The 23046-nt window shown below is 45.7% G+C and overlaps 1 protein-coding gene across 1 annotated transcript in view; it reads right to left on the reverse strand.

Moving 5' to 3' along the window:
- EBF2 (EBF transcription factor 2) overlaps nucleotides 1–22600 on the reverse strand; it is a 258990-nt gene extending 236390 nt beyond the window's left edge. The window contains exons 1-6 of the mRNA XM_072637683.1: nucleotides 21971–22600; nucleotides 18099–18255; nucleotides 16825–16888; nucleotides 16204–16259; nucleotides 15549–15622; nucleotides 5068–5136 (exon numbers count right to left, since the gene is read on the reverse strand). Coding sequence (XP_072493784.1) covers nucleotides 5068–5136; nucleotides 15549–15622; nucleotides 16204–16259; nucleotides 16825–16888; nucleotides 18099–18255; nucleotides 21971–22101 — 551 coding nt within the window. The 5' untranslated portion in view covers nucleotides 22102–22600. The remainder of the gene's footprint in view (nucleotides 1–5067; nucleotides 5137–15548; nucleotides 15623–16203; nucleotides 16260–16824; nucleotides 16889–18098; nucleotides 18256–21970) is intronic.
- Nucleotides 22601–23046: the final 446 nt, after the last annotated feature.

Genomic DNA, 23046 nt, shown 5'->3' on the forward strand with positions numbered 1-23046 from the left:
AGACAGAGAAGTGAGGAGAGAAAAGCACCAGTTTAGAGGTGAAGAGGTCTGGGGTCCAGTACCAGTTCATCCACTAACAAATTCTCTGACCTTGACTAAGTCGTTAAGTCTCTTCTAGATTCAGTTTATTCCTCCTTAAAAGGAGGGGACTCTATCAACTATAGATATAATATCTATGTAGATACAGATATAAATAATAAATCTATAATATCTATATATATGTAGATGGGCATCTATATCAGAGATAAATAAGGACAGAACCAGTCAATGGTGGAGGGACTGCGGGAAAGCAGGCACATGAATACCCTGTTGATGGAGCTATAAATTCATCCAACCAGTTCATGGAATAATTTAAAACTCTTTGAGAAAAGTCAATGAACTATCCATACCATTTAACCCAAGGACCATCCTATCAGACATAGTCCTCAAAGAAGTCAAAGTAAGAAAGGAGAGTTCCACGGACACAAAAACATTTGAAGCAACATTTGGGGGCAGTAAAAAAAAACCCAACAACACTGGAAACAAAGTGGGTACATTTAAATTGGGGGATGGTGGTATTTATGCTGCTTAAATTGAAATTTAATTTAATTGAAATTATGATACATAAAGTGAAGTGAGAAGAATCAGAAGAACAATTTATACACTAACATCAATAGTATAAGAGAGAGAGAGAGAGAGAGAGAGAGAGAGAGAGAGAGAGAGAGAGAGAGAGTCATTCCGATCAACACAATAACCAACAATAACTTCCAAGGACACACAGTGAACCATACTGTCTACCTCCAGATAGAGAACTGATGAACTCAGAAAACAGAATGAAGCATATTTTCTTCTACTTTCTTTTTTTCCCCTTGGAATATGGCTAGTGAAGAAATGTGTGTTGCGTGTCTAAACATATTTGTAATGGGTTTTATTTTTCTTGCCTTCTCAGTGGGGGAGGGCAAGAAGGCAGGAGAAATTTTGAAACTGAAAACAGAAGAAAGTTGAATTTAAAAAGCAAATTATGCTGCATGAATGTAATGGAAAAGGATCACTCCCTAAGAAATAATGCATATGATAAATGCAGAGAAGAATGGGAAGATTTCTATGAACTGATGCAAAGTAAAGTAAATAGAACTAGGAAAACGATATACACAACTTCTATAATAATGTCAGTAGAAACACCAACTACAACAAAGCAATGGAAAGTTCCAGGAAATTATAATAACCAAGTTTACCCCCAAGGAAGAGTTACCAGAAGGCACCTCCTTAACTTTTTGCAGAGCTGGGGGACTAGGAGTATAGAACATGTCAGACTTTTGGGATCTGTTGGTTAGTTTTTTCTGAACTGTTTATTTTCTCTCTACCTTCCTTATTACAAGTGATGAGAGATAGCATGGCCTTTCTATAGGGAATAGAAAACCAGCCTAAAAGCCAGGAAAGCATGGGCTCAAGCTCTACATTTGACACATGCCTAGCCACGTCATTTCATTTCTAAGAAATCTGGGTTACTTTCTAAAGACTATAAATTTCAGATAATATGTTGATATGCATTGGTAGAGGAATCTTCCTCATCTGTGTATGCCAGTGGAATCACAGGTCCATCCCTACCTCAGTCTCTATCCAATAAGGAAGGTGGAGAGGAGGGTATAGTGAGAAATGTGGGTGACATAAAAACAAAAGTGATAAAAGATATTTTTAAGAAGAAAAAAATGAATATAAGGAATTCATAGAACCATAAAATGGGCAGGCTTGACAAATCTATGCAGAGTGAAGTCATCAGAACATGGAAAACAATAAACATAATGGCACGATGATGTACATGAAAACAATCCTGATTAATTGTAAGCACCAATTTCAGTGCAGAATGGATGATGAAACACATCTCTCTCCCCTAGGCAGAGAAACACAGCACTCTGAAACCTAGTCAGGAATGTTGTCTAAACTGTCAGATTTGATCTCTGCATTGGTTGTTGGCTTCATGTAAGTTTTTCTTTGTTACAAGGATGGTTTGATGGAGGGAGGAGGGAGACAGATGTGTTGGAAAATGATTCCACTGTAAAATCAAAAAGAATCTAAGAAATCTATTAAAAAATTTACATAAAATGAGGGAAAAAATAAGCCCTCCACTCTCTGATAGAGATGGAATGGACTTAAAGGGAAGATTGAAACATAATTTTTTGGACGTGGTCAATACAAGAATTTGTCCTGTTTGACTCTACATGTATGTAATAGGGGGTTTGTTTTTCTTACTTTCTCATTAGTGGGGTAGAGGAAATGGGAAGGAGAGAAGGTGAATCTGTGTTTGAAAAAAAATTAATAAAATGAGAGATTTGAATAAAATGGCCTTTAAGATCTTTCCATCCCTACAAATCTGTGATTTTGTTCATATGAGTTAAGAAAAATCAGGATTACATGAAGTGGCAGAGGGAAAAGACTTTGATTTAGAATCAAGGGGCATGGATTTTAATATCCATGTGGCCTTGGGCTCATCTGTAAAATAACAACATAGCCTCTGAGGTCCTTCAAGGACAAAATCTCCTAATGTTCCAACTGTAAATAACCATACATCTTGAAAAGGCATCCTGTATTCTTCTACCCTCTTTTCCCAAGAGTTTCTGAGTCTATGATGCACCAGGAAGTTCCTGAGATCTCCAAATCACAGAGACCCAGAGTTGAAGGGACCTTGGATCTCTCAGCCCATGCAGTAGTCCGCTTTCCAATTTGCTTGTCTGGTGGTCTTTCAATGTCAATAAGATCTCAACTGAGGATGGGAGCTCTTTACCTTCCACCTGGGGACAGACCACAGAGGGGAGGAGGGAGCAGAATCTGTAGCCTTAAGGCTATATATGGCCTTCTAGTTCCATGGATATGTATGGCTTTTTGACTGAACAGAACAAATACCTTATTATTAAGGGGATTTGTTCTGTGAAGTTTGGATTCAGCCAGAGGGCCAAACTTGAGGACCTAGAGGACCACATTTGACCTTCAGGCCAAAGGTTCCGCACCCCTGGTCTAGACAATGTCTGGAGCTGACAAGCATGCCTCTTCTACCAGGATTCAGGGAGGGTAATTGAGGAAGAGTACCCCCAAGTGACGTGCCTAAGGGCACTGAAGGAAGGCAGGAACTGAAGCAGGCTCAGGAAACTTGTCTCCAGCTTCCTCTTCCTATGCTGTAGTGTCCACAAAAATGAAACTGGGAAGAGAGCCAGTGTTATGATTTTAGGCCCAGAATTCAGCAGAGTACTGGTGTTCTCCATTTAATCTTAAGAAAGCCCACACTAACTGTGATCTCAAGGTTCCACTGTTGGGCCAGACTGGAATCCCAATTGTTGAATCTTAAAGAATTGGAACAGGCATCAGCAGGCATCAGCAGCCATCGTGTCCAACCCATATGGAAAAGGTATCCCAACTCTAACACACCCATCCCATGATCTGTCCTTGACTCACAGCCTACCAGGGCAGAAGATGCTTTCTCAGAAGGCTTTTCCACTCTTGAACAGCTCAACTTGGTCCAAAGTTTCTCCCAATATTGAGCCTAAATGTGTCTCTTTGCAACTCCCTCCTTATTTTCCTAGCTGTGCCCTCTGGAGCCAAAGTGAACATGCCTGATTCCTCTTTTGTAAGATTGACAGGCCTTCAAATGCTTCTGAATAGCAATCAGGACTCCCAAAGCCTTCTCTTCAAGGAAAACCTCTCCAAAGACAAAAGTAATCAAGGGCTGAGGTTAACAGCTGATAGTGAAACTCAGTCCTGGACCTGACAAAGCCTGGATTTATTTCAGGGGGTCCATTTCATGAAAATGAGGCAAGGTAATAAAGAAGCCAACCAACCTTCTCCAGACTGAATGTGACTCATTCATGATGGTGGTAAGGTTCTAGACCTGTGATTGCACTGATATGGGGAAATCCTTGTTTGGGAAACTCCCTCCACAGAGGCAAATCAGTAGCTCTTGTATAATTTCCAGTATTAGCACTTGAATATTACATGTGACTGTTTTTCAAAAGTGTATACGTACAGTTGCTGTGATTAAGAGGGATGGGGACTGGATCTGAGATTTCACTGGTTTAGCGAACTGGTTTGTTCTGCAATTTTTAATCTTAGAAAGTTTCTTTTGTGCAACAAGAAGCTAAGTGAATTGCCCAAGGGCACAAAACCAGTATATCTCAGAGGTAGAACTAGAACCCAGGTCTTCCTGTTTCCCAGTCTAGCTCCCTTTCTATTTATTGTACCAAGCTGCCTTTCATGTAGTGATTAAAATAGAAATTCATTCCAAAGTGTTACTGAATTCCTATTTGCTTTTTATCAACTCAGTCAATATGCTAACTGTAACACAACTCTCATGTGAAACGTGGGGGAGTTTTTTAAAGGGGTCTTATTTCTTGCAAAGGCTGAGAATTTCTGATCTAAAGAATAAGAAAGGATGGGTAGATGGGGAACAGGAAATGGGTTTTCCTCAGGATTTTACAGTCTCAGAAGGATGATTTTGTTTGTCTTTGCTGATTTGCTTAACTTTATTTCCCATGTTACAAAAAAATAAAATACAAAAGATAGCAAGTCATCCTCGAAGCCTTGGCCCAAAAGAATCTTTCCCCGTTAGAACACAGCACAGAAAGCAGCCCTCTGCTCAGCGTCCCAAGAGAAAACAGAAGACCAGATTCAATGAGGAATGGAGTCTGTTCCCCTCCCCCAAACCTCAAAATCAGTTTGGCCTGGATCCTCTCTGAGCCCAACCACAACCCTCTAAACTCACTAACAAAGGCAACGGCTAACCCCTGAAACGATATCCCTTGTAGCATGCGGCTGGATCCGGTCCCTGTAAGTTGGGAGAGATGTCAGCCATTGACTCTATACATATCACTGGCTTTGAAATGAGCGTGCAGGGAAGGGAAGCCAAGAAGATATTTATTTACAAGTGCTAGTTCTTCCAAGGACTGTCTAGCTGGAATCCTGACAGCCATCTTCCACTTTTCCAGGGCCCTGCAGGCCTCTCGGTACCTACCCAACAATGCAGAGCCAGGAGACAAAGAACCAACCTTGAATTTCATGAAAAAAGGGGGGAAAAGTCCATTGGAGAAATACTTTTCCTACCTGTCAATGATGACCGGGTCTGAAGGCGTCTCGTTGCGATTGCCACAGCTCTTCTTCTCACAACACCGACTACAGGTGATGGAGGGGAAGGAAGCAAAAATAGGTTCAAATGCACACCATCCAAGGGCCCCTGACCCTCCCCAGAGCAATCCCCCAACCACCCTCCAATTCACCTCAATCCTAATTAAGTCACAAACAGTCCCTGAGCCTCTGGGGCTGTGCCAAGAGAAATGGACCACGAGGCAGGAGCCCTGGGGTCTAGTCCTGACTCTGGTATGAATCTATTAAGTGACGGTGGGCAAGTCACTCGTTTCCCTTTTCTCAATTTGTCTCTTCTGCAAAAAGAGGGTGCTGGACAGGAGCCTCTAAAGTTCCTTCTAGCTCTGACATTCTTTGAATCTGGGACTTTATAAGGAGAATGTGAATTCCTAGAGGGTGAGGATGTTGTTATAATTATTTATTTACCCCCTCAGAGCCTCATACAAAACTGGGGACATAGTAGATGCTGGAAAGGAGGGAGGAAGGGAAGGAGGGAGGAAGGAAGGAAGGAAGGAAGGAAGGAAGGAAGGAAGGAAGGAAGGAAGGAAGGAAGGAAGGAAGGAAGGAAGGAAGGAAGGAAGGAAGGGATACTAACAGAGGGTGCCAATGGTATGGATAATCCAAATCAGTTTTGGCTTTAGCATGCTTTCTGTGTATTTCCAGAGTGACAGAAGGCACTTTTCTAATTGGAGTTAGTTTAGGTAGGCTAACACAACAAACAAACAAAACCAATTTTCTAGAAGTGAGCAAAGGCCACCTTGACTGTGCCAAGGAATGGATGGAAATTTTCTGGACATCAGGGGAAGTTCATTTCCTCCTTAATCTGGCAAACATTTTTATCAAACATCCACTCTGTCCAAGTCATCATTGATCCAGAGTCAAACTTTGTTGTGGTTAGTTCACAAAGAACACAATATAGAGCTGAATGTCTGATTATAAAGCCTTATTCACAATCATAGGAAGACTTCAGAGTTCCCTTAACCCAGGGCAGACATTTGGTTTGTTCAAGTACTAGAGATGAAAGAGTTGGGGACCTGGGGATTGTATGAAATTCATTCTAATTCTTCCCCTCCTTGAACACTACATTCCAGCCAAACCAACTTGCTTGCTTCACCTTGAACTTGGCATTCCATTTCCCACCTAGGAACCTTTACAAACAGTGATCTCCACCCTGGAAGCTCAGCACACTTCTTAGAATCCTTAACTTCTTTCAAAACCCAGCTCCAGTACCACCCTCTCCATCATTTTTAAAGTATCATACATTCACTTAGACATCTACAAGTCATACCTCTTAGCTTGGAGTGCTTGGAACACAGGAAGTACTTAATGTTTTTGCATTCATTCAAATCACCACTTTTGGTATCCCTAATGCTTATTATGGTACTTTGTACATAGTAGGAATGCAGTAAATATTTGTGGAATTAATAAATTGGATCAGATTGCATTGGACTGGACCTCAGGACAGCAAAATATAACACTTCAAGTAACACCTGGAGACTTCAGCCAAATAATCAAAGGAAACTAGATGTGGGAGATAAATTGGAGACCCCATTCTACAAGTGTTTATGAGAAGCTTCTGTGAGCCAGTCTCTGTGCAGAGAGATACCCTGCCATGCTGTCTGTCCCCTGCTTAAAGAAACTCCAGACTTCTGAATCTGTCCTGGCTATTTTCAACCACACAGTGTACAGCCCACATGCACTCCAGCCCTGGTGTTTTTACCATATTGGGGAACTGTTCAGATTTGGCCAGGGATGTAATTTTGAAATAGCTGAAATAGAAGAAAAAAAAAACTGTTGTCCATACTGGATGAGGAAAAAATTAGCACCATCGATTAGCCAGTGATTATGAGAGATCATATGGGAAGAGAAATGGACATGAAACCAGAAGGTTTTGGGTGAAGTCCTTCCTAACCCTGGGCAAGTGACTGAACTGCTCAAGGCCAAAGCTTCCCTATTTGTAAAATAAAAGGTCTGGATGAGATGGCACCTTAGTCCCTTCCAACTATGCATCTAAGATCTGTAATTCTAAACATGATTGCCTTTATTTTACAGAGCAAGATAAAGAGGCACAAAGAGAAGTGCCTTGAACCTGAGTCACACAACTCCTTCCATGATACATATGGTGGTAGCAGTTCCACAGTCTAATCTCCAGTGCAATTCTCTATCATTTGTTTACACTCCACCAGCACTCCTCCCAACTCCCCAGTCCTCCATTGACTACCTTGTAGATGTGAATCAAAAACAGATCTACTCCAGGACAGGTAGATTTAATGAATAAGCAAGCATAATTGTAAAGAGTCCTGATGATGAAATATACCAGAGAAAGACAAGTCAACTCAATTACAAACATGTATTGTCTCCTTTGCATATGCAGGGTCCCATGCAAGGACTTAGGGGAAACATCATGAGAAATAAGGCAAGACCCTGCCCTCCTGGGCTGTACAAACTGACAGATGCTGTGAACTTTCGCTAAATGGACTCTTGAGAACTTTCACCAAATCAGCTGAAAATAGAAGAGAAAAAATCTTCGGAAATGCCAAATTATCCACTGGGGTATTTTTTAAAGATATATTGCCTATTCCCTTTGAAATTGCATTAGGTTTTATTTTTAAATTTTCAATCCAACCCAAGATTAGCATTAATAAAAATTCTGGTCAGCTGTTGGGGCCTCTCTCTATTATCTGTTCCTGTCTGTGTCTGTGTCTGTCTGTCTGTCTCTCTCTGTCCCTGTCTTTCTCCCTCTGTCCTTCCTGTCTCTTTCTCTCTCTCTGTCTCTGTCTCTCTGTCTCTGTCTCTCTCTGTGTCTCTCTGTGTCTCTCTCTGTCTCTCTCTGTCTCTGTCTCTGTCTGTCTCTGTTTCTCTCTCTGTTTCTCTCTCTTTCTCTCTCTCTCTCTCTCTCTCTCTCTCTCTCTCTCTCTCTCTCTCTCTCATTTTCTTATTTCTCCCATGCTGTAATATTATTTACATACACATAATGTCTCCGCATTGCTAGACAAGACTCAGGACTCAAACCATGCAACTCTGAGGCTTCCATTCCCTAGGAATTCAGGACTATCAACCTGGATTATCTCAGCTGACATCATCAACATGTCAACTGACCCCAGAGTGGGCATGACTGCTGAGCTAGCTGCATGGGATTTCAGAAAGAAAACACACACACACAGCAATGTCCAAATGGGCCCATCTGCTTAGCTTTATCAGGAACAGTCCTAAGAAGGACGAGTGAATTTGCAAAATTCCTCAGCTGAATTCAGTTGCCTTTCCATGGGGATTTCCTCAGGAGGAGAAGGAAAACAGATAAAAATGTAAGTCTGGTGCCAGAGCAATATAATCGTGAGGGGTTAACTTGGGGGAAGTGAATAAAATTCAGATATAGAAGGGCAAAGTCTTTATACTAAGACCCCATCAGATTTTCAATATCACAAACTGAATTTTAAATAACATTTTAGTTTGGTCTTTATATACCCAGAACCTCTCACAGTGCCTGGCACATAGTAGGTAAACAATGAATGTTTGTTGAACTGATAGTGAATTAAAGGACATGAAAGAAATCCCCAGGAATACTCCAACATCCTCATGAAAGAATAAGATTATTTCTCTGAACCTCTGTTTCCTACTCTGTGAAATGGGAATCATTGCCTTTACTCTCCCTCCCCCATCGTCATTTCATAGGGTCGTTGGCAGAGAAGGAATTTATAAACCTTCAAGTACTGCCTGAGTATGAATTGTTGTTATTAATTTTTCAAAGGGTAACAAAATGCCTCCTCTACCAGCTGGACTTAGTCCTGATTTGTTTTGAAAATAAAATCCAGGCCTGTTCACCTCTGCCTCTTAGCGTTCTTAGATACTTCCAACATTAAGCCTTTCCTAATTCTGTCCCAGCTTCTAGGAGCCCCAGTGGGTAGTGTTAAGAAAACCTGAGTTCAAATCTAGCCTCTTATTAGCTATGTGACCTTGGGCAACTGACTTAGCCCTGTTTGCCTCAGTTTCCTCATCTGTAAAAAATGAGCTGGAGAAAGAAATGGCAAACCACTTTAGTGTCTTTGCCAGGAAAATCCCAAAATAGGGTCACAAAGAATCAGACATGATGAACAATTCTTCCCCTCCACCCTGCCCCCCACCAAATATTAGTGTCTCTACCTGTCAAACTTCCTTACATGTATTTTATATACCCTCCTATATGTACATATACCCCTTCCCCATAAAATGTAAGTTCCTATAGGGCAGGAATCATTTCTTTGTTGTTGGGTTGTTTTTTTTTTAATCTCCTGCCCCTGGAGCATAATATTAGGATTTGCAAGAATATTAATAAATGCTTGTTGGTTAACTGTGGACCTTAAAGCAGAAGCTATAGATCATAGATTTAATGCTGGAAGAAGGAGCATTTTTAAGTGCCTACTATGTTCAATGCACTTGACAAATATTTCATTGGAGCCTCACAATATCCCAGAGAGGATAGATACTATTCTCATTCCTGATTTAAAGTTGAGGAAACCAACAGACGTGAAGTGACTTGCCCAAGGTTACACAGCTTGTAAGCATCTGAGGCTAGATCTGAATTCAGGTCTTCCTGACTCCAGGCCCTGGGCTCTAAGCTGCCCATCTGACATCTTAGAGGTCATAGAATCATAGATCTAGAACTGAAAGAGAAAACACAGCCCATGCAACCCAGGGGAGAAAAAGATCAGGGAAGTTAAACTACTTTCCCTAGGTCATACGGCAATAAATGACAGAAAGAATTTGAATCCAGGCCCTCTGTTGACAGAGGGAGTATTCTTTCCACCTCCAGTCAGAACCTATGATTTTAGGCTCAGAGATCTGGGACCTCAGACACCCACATAATTCCCATGATTCTCCCCTTCACTGGACATGCAGGTTGAAACTGAAGGGAATCCAAGATCAGGTTGGATCAGCTCCTTGGGACTGATTTTCTGACACAGTTAGCTCAAAACTATGAAATGCCAGGAAAAGACTGGGAAGCCAGTCCTTGGCCTGGTTAAGACAGTGTTTATGCCTAGCAAAGAGAAACCAGAGTCTCAGCACTTTCCCCAGAAATAAAATGAAAGTGGTTTCCCCATTTGGCCTGGTGGTTTTACTCATTCCCATAGTTCTCTATTCACCTTAGTCTCTAGAACTTTCACTGCCAGGACTTCTTTTATCCTTCCCTGTCTAAGACAAGTATTTGATGGATGTATGGAAGAGACGGGGAGAGGTTGTAATTCAGTTGGAGAGGTACCCAGGGGACTCTCATTCTGCTGAAGCTGGCACAAAGAACTCTAAACTTGGGTACCAGGAGACCTGGATGCCCATCCCTACTATACCACTTCCTAGATGCATTCCTGTGGGCAGGGGATTTCCCTTCTCTGAACACAGAGGATCATAAACAGAGTTGAAAAGAATCTCGTCTAGTCTATGAGGTCTTAACCTGGCGTTTGTGCATAGATTTCAGGAGGCCAGCAAATGTGGTTGGAGGGAAAATTACATAATTTTACTAACCTTTGGAATCCTAGGTACTTTATTTTATGTATCTAAAAACACTATTTTGAAAAGGTGTCAGTAGGCTTCCCAGGCTGCCAAGAAGGCCATCAATGCAATGGGATAAGCACTTGGGTGGCAATCTACTCCATGACAGAGACTGTGCACTTTGCAAACGTTATCTCATTTAACCTTCACAACAACCCTGACATTATCTACTTAGTCACCTAGCTACCTCATGACTCCCCCCAAAATTGAAAAATTTTCCCATCTGGTCTAAACCCAAGGGCAGTTGGGTGGCATGTGCCAGACCTGGAGTCAGACTCCAGATTCAAATATGGTCTCAGTCTCTTACTAGCTGTGCAAGCCTGGGAAAATCACTTAACTCTGTTTGCCTCAGTTTTCTCATCTGTCAAATGAGTTGGAGAAGGAAACGGCAAACCATGCCAGTATGTTTGCCAAGGAAACCCCAAAAGGGGTCACCCCGAGTCAGACATGACTAAATAACAAAGTCTAAACACTCCTTTCTTAGAGACAAGCAAACTTAGACCCAGAGAGGTTCAGTTATTTGATTTATCAATTGATGGATTGCCCAAGGTTACATAGGTAGGAGGTGACAGAGCCAAAAGTTGAATCATGACCAATAAATCATTCAACAAGCATTGATTTTGTTGTGAGTCATGTACTATGGTAGAAGTTCAACACAGAAAAACAAAAATGAAACAGCCCCTGTCCTCAAGGTGCTTATAGTCAATCAAGGGAAATAATATGTCTTAATGTCGTATGTCATTATCTCTTCACTATGTCTTTATCATATATATATATATTCTACACTGTATATAGAAAATATATAAAATAAATACAAAGGAGAGGAAATTAGCCACTGCTTGAGCTTATCCCCACCGTCATTGTTAAACTCCAATTTGTAATCTCATTGATATGACCACATTTCTATAGTTCCTTAAGGTTTGCACGACACTTTCTTCTTCTGATTACTACTACTGCTGCTACTACTATGGGAGAGGAAACAGCCCTACAAACAGGGTGTCCAGTCAGACAAGCTTCGGGACAAGACCAACCAGTGCCCCTCCAGAAAAAAGAAAGAAAGAAAGAAACCTGCTTTTCAAATTCAACCCTCAACTTTCCCAAATCTGTCTCTAATTTCAAACTCAAATAAGCGCCCAGCATGGCGGCCTTTGTTTTGTTCTCTCCTCTTCAACTCCTCCCTGTGATTGCATAACAAAAGTGTCTAAATTCACACCATCTGGCCGGTAAAGACACTGGCCCCACTGGCCGGCTGGCCCATCTGATTAGGCTCCTGTCTAGCCTGAGCCTTGTGGCGAAAAGTCACAGCTGTGGGGCTTTCCAGCCCTCAATACAACTCTGTTATTAGCCAGCTGTAGGCCTCGAGACTACTTCTGTTCAAATTATAATATCTTTTAACCCTCTGAGCATTGAGGGCGCAGGGGCGGCTGGCAGCAACAGAACAGAGGAGAGTTCTCCTGGCTAATAATTGGCAAAATGAGGAGGGGGAGACAGTTGAAAAGAGTGGGGGTAAAGTGATTCCTAGGGAATTTTTTTTCAAACTTTGCTGCTCTCCCTCTTAAAGATTGGTGCATACATATATGCCCTTTTTCTATTGGAGGTTAGTTAGAATCCAGTCACCAAGAAACATGGAGAGATGGGAGAATGTGTCCAGTTATGTCAAGGACTCGATGCAAATGAAACTAATTAGCTTTTCTAACTACTAGGGAACTGAGCTTTTGAATCATCCCTCCCATGTAGTAGAGACCAAGGGTATCTGTATTGGAAAAGCTCGAGAGCTCGAGACAGGGATAACTTTTATCCCCCCTGGAGTCAAATTGCTCTAATGGGAAGGGAGGCCAAGAAAGAGCCCTGCTTGGGATACAGCCTAATAACAGTAGAATGAGTTACATTTATACCACCTTTAGTGGCACAAAGAGTTTTCCCACATGGAGGCCTGTGATTCTTCACCACAACCCTGAGACCTTGGGGAATGTTAGCCTTATTTCATAGATGTATATACTTTACCTTTATTTAGCCTTTTACATAGTGTATGCCATCTAACCAACCATCCTTACCCCCACTAGAATGTAAAATGATTGACTGAACGGTTTTAGGACTTTTTTCCTTTGTATCCCTAGTTCCCAGGATTGTTTTATGATTTTTTGGAGGGGGCGAGGGGGGTTCTTTTGCAAGTGAGAGAGGTGCCAAGCTACTAATTTCTTGAGGGGGAGAGGCGGATCCGCCAGCAGGAAAGCCCCTCCAGGAGGGTAATCAGCTGTTGTCCCTAACCCAGTCTTACAAAGCTGCTTCGGGATACTGAGAGGGTAACGGACTTGACCAGCGTTACACAGCTAGTGTGCTCATGATAGGGATTGGAAACCAGGGCTAACTGTTCTATTCAGTACGTCCCCTCAGCCTAGCACACGGTAGGTAGTTGATAAATTTTTGCTGGGAGCGATGAGGGCACTTGACTTTGGTCAAGTTAAAGAGAGCTAATAATAGGTGTGAGAACTGAGACGGGAAACCAAGGGAGGGAGGGAGGGAGAGAGTGGGAGAGAGAGAGAGAGAGAGAGAGAGAGAGAGAGAGAGAGAGAGAGAGAGAGAGAGAGAGAGAGAGAGAGAGAGAGAGAGAGAGAGAGAGAGATCTGCTTTACCCACAGCGCAGAAGGGGGGGGGGGGGGGGGGGAACAATAGCCGAGCTCCTCCACTGTTCTCCAAACTGCCGAGAAGTTTCAGCGCATTAAATTTTTATATTCTGTTGCTAATGCAGACTAAACTAGAGGCTTTTAAAAATTGATGCCTGCCGCCTCTTATTTAAACAGCATAAAATAAGGAGGCTTGGACTGGGCTTTAAAAAAATACCAATCCTCTGTCAGGCGGACCTTGCAGCTGGGTGGGGTGCGCCTGGCTCATTGAAACTGCTAGGTGTAATTCGCCGGACAATGGGCAATTCCTTTTCTGGGAGGGTGTCTCCAAACAAAGACATTTAAGGGGCAGCGAGAGGGGAGGGGGTAAAGGAGGCCCAATCCTTGTCCTTTGATTAGCCACCCGGAGCCCCTGTGCTCTGTCTCTTTAATCGAGGTATCACACAGAAAGTACATCTCGGGACTGTATTTTCCTCTCTGGTTAATCACTCCGGCAGAGGCCGGGCCCACGGCAGCGGCGGCCAATCCCGGCTCAGAGAAATAAATGCCCTAGAAGGGAGGTGGGGGCCCGCTTGACTGCCTCCGGCTATCAGCCAGCCCCAGGTCGGCACTGGAAAGGAGACCTGCCTCCAGTCCTCCACGGAGGCCGGGTGGCTAAACTGAACTTTAGGTTGGGCAAGTTTGTTTTGATAATATTTGGGCATACCCAAAAGCAAACACGTCTGATTGTTATGGTTTCTCTAGGGCCACGCTGAGGAAAAGGACAGAGGCAGCCAGAACCGCCAGCAAAGCTGTCGGAAATTAATCTAAGAACCTTTCCTTACTGAAGAAGAAAAAGAAAAAAATCCCCAAGCCTCGGGAGTGGGGGGTGAGATGAAGAGAGGCTGGCTTCTTTCTCCCAGACTGGAGAAGGGAAATGAGGCTTCCTCTTCAAGAGGTAAAGTCGTTAGAAGCAAGAGAACAGTAACCGGGAAAAGAAATCGAAGACAGAATGCAGAGTCTGACCCCACCCCCATCCCCTCCAAAAAAAAGGGGATTCTCTTCAATATACCTTTTTCCTTCATTGTGAGACTTCTAACCCCGCCTTCCAGACAAGGAAATAACTAACACTGCCCCCCCCCCTTCTTTAACCCTCCAAAATACTGGAAATGAAAAGATTTGATCCCATTAAACTCTTAAAACTAAGGGGAGCGGGAGGTAGAGCAGAGACGCCTGCACCTAGAGAAGTCTATTAGAAATGAATGGTTAACTTTCCCGTACTGCGAATAAAGATTTCCCTAATCCTCCTCACCGGAGTAGGACCCAGGCCAGCAAGACCTTTCACTAGAAAAGGAGCTGATCTGAGCTTGCTCAGCTGTAAGTCCGTGGCGCTGACCAGCGGCGGGAGGACCTGAGCAATTTCCCTTCGAGGTGAAATCATAGGTGACACATTTCCTCGGGCGAAAATGAACTTAGAAAACATACGGGTGCCTCCCCCAAGCCTGTTTTATCTACCTGGGCTAAATACACCCTACACAATCTCTCTTCCCAACCCAAGGCGAGACTTAACACCTCTGCTGCGTGCACAAATGCATTAAAAGGACCCTAGTCCATTTCACTAAGGCTAGACCCAGTCAGTACTTGACAAGTGTCAGAACCCGGGAAACTCATCCCCATACGCGGGGTGGCCTCTGCAGCAAACAAGAAAACAGGCCAGTAGTCTCTATGCTAGTCCAGGATGCTAGGGTTAGCTCTCTTTTTAGGGTCTCCCCTATCCCTATCCTGGAAGACTCTCTGAAACTGGTCACACCCATCAAGTCGTCTTTTCCCCCCTTGCCTGCCCGCCAATGTTTTCTCGTCTAGAACATGGAAACTGTCCAGCCCCACTCCGCCCGGTTCAAGTTATATATTTGGGGAACTGGTTGTTTCTCCTTCGCTTTCCAAGATTACCGGTGAGGTCCTAGGAAAATTGTGGAATTTTGACCCCCCTCTTTGACCCTCTTGACAGTCATTACAGTTACTTTGTCTACTCTGAGATGAAGGATACTCTCTCCGGAAAGTCGGCTGGAACAAGCCTGCTCACCTTCTAATTGCCACTGTCAAGCCTTTTAACAGCCGTCCTAGAAATGTACTAGTGGGGACGGAAAGGGAGAGGCAGGAGCCAGAGACGGGAGAAGGGGTCTGTTTCTGATATTTCAGTCAGTTTGTCTTTCGCTGAGGGGAGTGAGATGAGAGAAGAGTCTCCAAGTGTCTCTCCCTGTCTCTCCCTCTCTCTAGAGAGGATCGTTCAGCGATCTCCCAGAAATTTCGGCTTACCTGCACATGACTTCGTGCGTGAGGAGAACTCGGCACATCTCCGGGTTCTTGTTCTGTCCCTCATAAGCTATGGGCTGCCAGAAGAGAATGAAGGAGAAAGAGAAGAGGAAAGACGATTTAAAAACAAACACAAAATAAATCTTTCTCGTCCTGCATTTTTTAATGATGGCTTCCCAGATCTTCTCTAGCAAATGGGGAGAGGAGTGAAATGGACAACTGAGGTAGTCGTTAGGAAAACTTGGCGGGGCGAGGTTAAAAAAAAATAAAAGCAAAGAAAAAGAAAGCCACCATTCTGTCAAGTATTAATATATATCTAGGAAGGAAAATGATTTTTTCCTGAATCTCCTTCCCCAAAATTGTTTCAAATCAATTTGAGATTGTCATCCGGGGCTAGTCGGTTAATTAGAAAGTGGGGTCCTTCCTACTCTCTTTTCTTTTCCTCACTGGCACCTCTCAGCCTACGAGGAACCCAAGGCTTAGACGTTGCCGCTAGCGAGTTTGAGAGAAGCCTAGAGGGGCAATGAGAGAGAAAAGATGAGCGGTGGGAGGAAAATGACAGAAAGTCCCAGCAGTAAGAAGATAGAGAAGGAGTATGGCAGACAGAAAGAAATGAAGGGGGAGGAAAAGAGGCCGGAAGCCGACCGGCTCAGCTCACCTGCTTCGTGACGGAATCGATGAGTCGGACAAAGAGGTCCTGTTCGGTCCTGACCCCTAGGAAGGTGAGTGCAGAAGGCAGAAAAGTCATTCATGTGGCCCCACCACATGTGGCACTGAAGAGAGCCAACTTCTCCCCGGCACCCAGACTCAGTGAAGAGATAACCCCTCCAACTCCCCCACTAAATTAATAGCTAAGAGCTTTGATGTTACACTTAAGAAAAAGAGGGTGTGAGAAACTCTGGTGGGTGGGAAAACTAAAAGTTACTAGCCTGTCCGGTACCCTCCCTCACGCCTCCCCCCCCAAAAAAACTTGAGCTCAGTGGAGCCTCTTAGTTTTCTGGTTTTTCTCCTTGCGCGTGACGCAGGCTAACGCTGCGCACCCAAGGACCCAGGCTGGACTCAGTTTCCCCACTAAATCAGCCTCCCTTTGCCATAGCTTCCTCCCTAGGCTGCTCAACTTCTGATGCTTCCCCAGTTCCTGCGGTGGAAGTCACCTGAGAGTATGTCCCCATCAAGACACAGAGTTGCGAGTTCAAATCTCTTTCGTTTGAAAACCGAAACGCCCTTTCATTCCCACCACCACTTATCCCTTCCCTTTCTACAGAGAAGAAGGCCTCACCATTGCTATAAAGGAGCTGTAGTTTGTAGTGAGTGCCGTTATTGGTCTTCTCGTTACCTTGTTCCTAGAAAGAGATGGGATTAAAAAAAAAAAGAAATCTGTCTTGGTGTCTCGATGTCCTTCCCAGTATTCCACCCTCCAACGGAAAGCTTGAACATTAACCTGCCTTGGTTAAAGGGCCGACCTCGCTTGCCCCTCCAGAACTGATAACTCCCGATCCAGCACATCAGAAAAGTTCCAAATATTTCTGCCATTTGGGCCCACCACCACCACCTTGGAAGCCCAATTCTCCCCAACTCAAAAATCTCCTCTATTTGTGGAGATTCCAAAGCCAGGACCATTTGGGAACACAATATCCTTCCCCAGAAATATACTTTGTTCTTTGTATTAAACTATATGAGAATGTGTGCCTGTATGCTTGTGACAGCCTCCCCGGTGTCTTCCTCCAAAGGCAAGGGACATCAAGAAAAAGTAAGACCCGGGTGGAATGGATCTCAGAAAAAAGATCGCGCCTTCCTCTGCCTTGATCCCTCCAAGCCCCTTTACTTACCCTCTTCCCTTCTCCTGGGCTCAAGCAAACAGAGCCCAGAGCGTCTTCACCTGCTTCTGAATTCTATGCCTGAGCCCAGGGGGTGTGCTGAGGTATTTCTCACCCTATCCCCCAAAGGCCTTCGGAAAAGTCAGCAGCCCGGCAGAGAGTGGACTCCACGGATAATCGAGGGATTGCCTTTCCGTGCTCTGGACTCCCTGCAGAATTCTCTGCAAGCAAGGTGACCGACTACTTGGGCAGGGGCCCAGTCATTTAAAATAATAATAATAATGCAGCGTGGGGAGGAGGAATTCTTTTTCTTCCTCCTCCTTTTCTTTTTTTTTTTTTAACCGGACTTTATTTCTGGAAATTGCTTGAAAATGCAATTAACCAGAGCGGCTAATTATGGGGAGTCAGGAAAGGTGCCCGATGAGGCCTAGGAGCAGCTCCATATCTGCAAGGTACATGATCAGGGGCTAAAGGAGGAGAGGAAAGGGAGGGGAGGAGGCCACGGGGCTGGGGGAAGTAAGGCGTTCTTTCCTGGGTCCTGGTCGCGATTCCTCCATTCCTCAACCCGAGTGAGCCTAGCTGTCCAGGGCGGCGCAGTGACAGATGGAAGGACTCTCTGCTACTTTACAGAAGGGAGTTATTAAGTGTCGTGGATGCGAGTGGGGGGTGGGGATGGGGGGGCCGCTGGTGATGGGCGGAAAAAAACTCTGACCCAGCCCCTCTCCCCCCATCTTACTTTGTCGTTCTCAACGAAGTCCACGAAGGCGGTCCTTTCGATCTCCACCGGCTGACCCTGCCGATCATAGAGGGCCAAAACGAAGTGAAAGAAATTGGATTTTCGCAAGTTGGAAGGAGGCTGTTTCTCAAAATGAGCCCGGGAGAGGGCTACTCCGCTGCGGAAGAACAGAAGAAAGTGTCGTGGGAAAACTGAGGGCCCCAGAAACACTGCTGTTACGCTTTAATCAAATACTTCTCATCTGAGAAACCGAGGGACACAGTCCTGCCTTCCCCCAGAAGCCAGGCCTCTAAAGTCTCTCAAAGGCACTGACGAGCCCCCACCCTACCCCCATGAAAAACTCGGCCTTCTATAATAAAGCTCCGCACCTTAGTTATTTAATCTTAAAAGTTGGAACCTGACAGGCATTTTGCAGGAGAGCTTGCACCATCATCCAGTGGAAGGTACAAATAGACCCCCAGTTTCTTGGGTGGTTACTTTGACGAAGGCAGAGAGAGCAAAAAGGTCACCAATTTCTTAGATGTGATCCGCACCTGAGCCCCTTGGCTAGAGTTTTCGATCTGAACTAAATGGGGTTGTAGATGTCCCTGCTACGGGCCTGGATTTCTGCGGCAGAGGACAGTCCTTCCTGCCTGGTCTTTCTCTCGCCTTGGGGTCTGAGATCACAGGACCCTGACGGAGCTTCCCTTCTGTTTGTTTACTTTTCTAAGCACCCCCCACTCCTCCCCCCACTTTTCTCCGAGTCTTTTCCTACCCCAATACCTGGGTTGGGTGGCCTGGGAAGGAGCAGAGAAAGGAACTGGTGCTGAGTGGGGTTAATCACCCTGACTATTACTATATTGTTAGCAACCACTCGTTTGTGCAGGAAGAGCCAACTTGTCATCCTAGTTTGAGGACTGATTTCTTTTCCCTCTTTCTCCTTTCTAGAACTGGTAATCTTCTGTTTTCGTCCAACCAGCCTCCCCACCCCCACCCCCCAAGATTCCTAAACTGGGGACAGAACCAAAACTGACTCCTGAAGTAGCAGCCTTGGGAACAGGCAAAGTCCAAGAAGCAAGCCCGGACGGCCAAAAAGAAGTACCAGGTACCAGGTCCCATTTTCCCCAGGCCCAGCTAAAGGCCTTATCCACCTCCAGACTCTTGTGCAGGAAAGTCCTGCTCATCTGGGACCCAGATTCTGTCTAATTCTCCTTTAATCCCAGAGTCCTTCTGTCCCAGGTGAAGCCCCAAGTAGGGAGAAGGGAGTGAATGACTTCGAGGGAACAACCCCAGGGGTAGTGGAACTGGAGAATCCAAAGTTTTATTTAAAAGATGAAAAGCTCTCTAGTGAGGATGAATATCTTTCCACTACAACAGCCAATCCTTCCCCCCAGGAAAGGAGACCGACTGATGCTTGGGCATTTTTCCCCAAAGAGAAAAAATGAGGGCAAGAAGGGGGGTGGATTGACGGATGGATGGATGGACAGACGGATGGATGGATGAGCGGTGCTCGCCGGTTCTTGCACCCTGTGTGTACACAGAGCCAACAGCCCCGAGAAGTCGCTTGTCCAGTTATCCCGAAGGACTGGTTCAGTTCTAGTTTGGGAGTTCCTGGGCTTCAAAACGCCACCTCCCAGGCCTTGGAGTGTTCGCTTAAACTTTGGGGCTGAGCTGGGCAAAGGTCCCCAAGAGCGTTCAGTACCTCATAGCTGAGACCGCAAGGTGCCTTCACTCTTAAGAAAAATGGTCAGGAGGGGCAGAGGTTGGAGGGAGAGACAGTTTCTCTACAATATCACTGGAGGAAACTGGGATCCTCATCGTCTTCGGAGAGTTTGTGAGTAACCCCGGCTGTGTCTTCTCCGTGAAGTTTCATCTGCCCCCGCCCCAGTTCTGGGGGATGGGGATGGCTGAAGCTTCCTACGACAGGCATGAGCTTGGAGAGCTGGTTATCTTGAGGGGGTGAAGAAGAGGGAGTTGTTCCCAAATCTCCCAGGAAAAGAGAGGCGTTTGGAAACAGTCTCTTCCATAGAGCAGAGAAAGTCTCTGCCTCGGCTGGGCTGCTCCCCAAGCGGGCTTCGAAGAAAATCGTGCCGACCTCCGAGTTTCAGTTGGATGGCCCTGAGAAATCAGGTCCACTGATCTGGGCCTTAGCTGACCTGCTACCTGAATCAGAGCTCTGAATTCGGTTAGGCAGGATTGGGACTGGACTCCAGGCCCAGGAAGCAGGTTCGATCCAGCCGGGCACAGCGACGGTTTTCAGGCAGCTTCCCTAGGAAGGGGTTTGGTTGTGGACTATGAAAAGGGGAAGGGAGAAGCTTGGTCTTAGGTGGATTGCGCTGGACCTAGGAAAGCAGTGCCTTGGACCTCTGGAGCAGCTGCTGAGGGTGAGAAAGGGCAAGCAAAAAAGGGGGGGGGGGGATGATTAACAGCAAACCGCTGCGGGTTCAAGGCAAAAGGTATCCAACAGGCGGCCTACTTTTTAAAGGAGCATTTAAGGGGACTGGGGACACGAATATGGCATTTCTCTTGCCTCAGTGTCAATTCCAGGGACCTCTGAAAACAAGAGGAAAAGAAGTTTGTAGCTCTCGTTCACGAAGCAAACTGACTTTGAATGTTAAACCTCCTCTCTGTTCTCCTTTCCTGTCTTCTGTTCTTCCTTCTTTTTCTTTCTCCTCTTTCTTCCTAAAAGTCTTTTTTTCTATTTCTCCTTTGCTATTCTTACTTCTTTATTTTATGTGTGCCTTTTTCTTTTTTCTTTCACTTTCTTCTTTTCCTCCATCCTTTCCCTTCTTTCCTCTTTTTTGTTTCCTTTCTTTCCTTCCAACTTTTCCTTCTGTCAAGTTCTCTTCCTTCATTTTCCCCTTGTTTTTCTCGCCTATCTGTGCATGTTCCTCTTCCTTTCTCCTTTGTTTCTTTCTTCTTTTCCTTTCCGTGTGTCTTCCTTTCCCTTCCCTTTCTTTCTTTCCTCCCCCTTTCCTTCTCTTTCCTTCCCGTGACTTTCCAGACTCTCCTGCGGCTCGGCTCCCTGCAGTTTCCCGAGGCTGGCTTGCTGGCTCTCTCCCCGAGCGGAGCCGCCTCTCCCAGCTGGACATTCTGCCGCCAGCCCTGCAGCCAGGCTGGGCTGGGGGATGGGGGCGATCGGCCCAAATGGCAGGAGGGGTGGGGGTTAACTCCCGAGTTTAGGGCGAAACCTCTCTCTTTCTTGTCCTCTCAGGTGGTGGCGCCGGGTGACAGCTGCTCGCTAACTGGGGTCTCCCTCGCTGCCTCAGCCTCGGGCACATCCTCGGGCTCCCGGGAAAGTGACAGCTGAGCTCTCGGACCTCGGGGACTCGGACCTCTAGACGAGGGCGCTGGAGGTGCTGGTCTGGGAGGGCCGGACTGGGGGTTTGAAACACGCATGAGACTTGTTCAGGAGTTCGTGAGGAGGGGCAGGCTGACAGAATTACAGAGGCAACTCGGAGGCTCGGTTCCCTTATTTTCAAATGACAGAGAGCCCTTTGACGGAGGGAAAGTAGGAATGGCGAGGTCTCAAGATGAAGCCACAGCGTTCAGAGGAGAACGTGACAGATGGGGAGAGCAGAAACATGAGGGGGGAGAGAGATGAGAGGGACAGAGAGATGAGAGAAAATGAGAAGGACCGAGAGTAGAGATGGGAGAGAAAAAGAAAGTAGAAAGACAGAGACGGAGAATGGGAGAAGAAAAAAAAGAGGAAAAGCGGAGAGAAGAAAACACAGAAGAAAAAAGAGCAAAGAGATGAGAAAGCGAATGAGAAAGAAAAGAGAGAGATGAGAGAGAAGAGATGAAAATGTGAAAGAGGAGGGAATAAAAGAGGAAAGAAGAGGAGAGGAGGGAAAAGAAGGAAACTGGAGAAGCAAGAATGGGTATAAATTTACCTTTGTGCCGCAACGTTTGCATCCACCACTCCGACGTTTCGAACCCAGGACCGAACCGAATCCATCTCTGCGCCTAGGGCTTTCTCTTTCAGAGCTGGTCCTCTTCCTAACGTATCTTGAATCCCAAACATTTAAAAAGTCTGATCCACTAGAACAGATGACTCTTTAAAAAAGATTTTTTTCTTGTTTTTGCTTGTGTGTGTGTGTGTGTGTGTGTGTGTGTGTGTGTTTAAAGGACAATATCCACCGAGCCTTGAATAGTCACAAGACTCGCAGTCAAATGTTCCTTCCCCCCCTCCCCCAAAAAATAGAAGTCCTCGAAAGAAACGAAGAGCCAAAGTTTGTCCGTCCGCCCGCGTCTCTCCGGAGAAGCCCAGGCTTCTGCTTGCAGCCGATGCTCGGCGATGTAGGCCTCCGTCAAAGTTTGGCTTGCTTTGCCCTCCCCTCCCCTCCCTGGGCAAGTTCGCTCCTACCGCCGGCGTTCACCTCCGCTCGCCTATAACATCCTTCCCGCCGCAGCCCGGCCTGCATCCAGAGAGCGTTCGCTGGCCAGGAGCATCACCTGTTTTCTGGGAGAAGCAGGAGGAGATGGACGGCTGCCTAATCTCGCCCCCTTCCTCCCTCCCAGCCCCCCTCCCCTTCCTCCCCACCACTCCAACTCCAAACCAAAAAAAAAAAAAAAAAAAAAGGTGGAGTGAGTGGGGGAGAAAATCCCAGGATGAATTGTCAGAGCCAAGGGAAGAAATGGATCTAGTGAGAAGCTGGCTGCTCTGAGAGAGGGGGAGCCGGGATACAGCCGCTCCGAGGCCCCATGAATGGGTTACTGCAAGCAGAGGGACACACCAAGGAGGCGGAGCCTCCTTCCCGATAAGGAGAGCTCGTTTGCATAGGCGCGCCCGATTGGAGGGCGGCGGGAGAGCCATAGGCGCCCTCCAGCCAGTGACCGGCTCTCGGCTCCACGCCGAGTCCCGAAGGTGAGAGCGGGCGGAGAGCAGCCCTGGGCGCGCGGCAGCTTAGCCTAGCCTAGCTCGTTCTACCCGCCCGCATCCACCTACCAGTCTCCCTTTCCGCGCTAC

The sequence above is a fragment of the Notamacropus eugenii genome, chromosome 1, assembly GCF_028372415.1.
Source record: "Notamacropus eugenii isolate mMacEug1 chromosome 1, mMacEug1.pri_v2, whole genome shotgun sequence".
Taxonomy (NCBI): Eukaryota; Metazoa; Chordata; class Mammalia; order Diprotodontia; family Macropodidae; genus Notamacropus; species Notamacropus eugenii.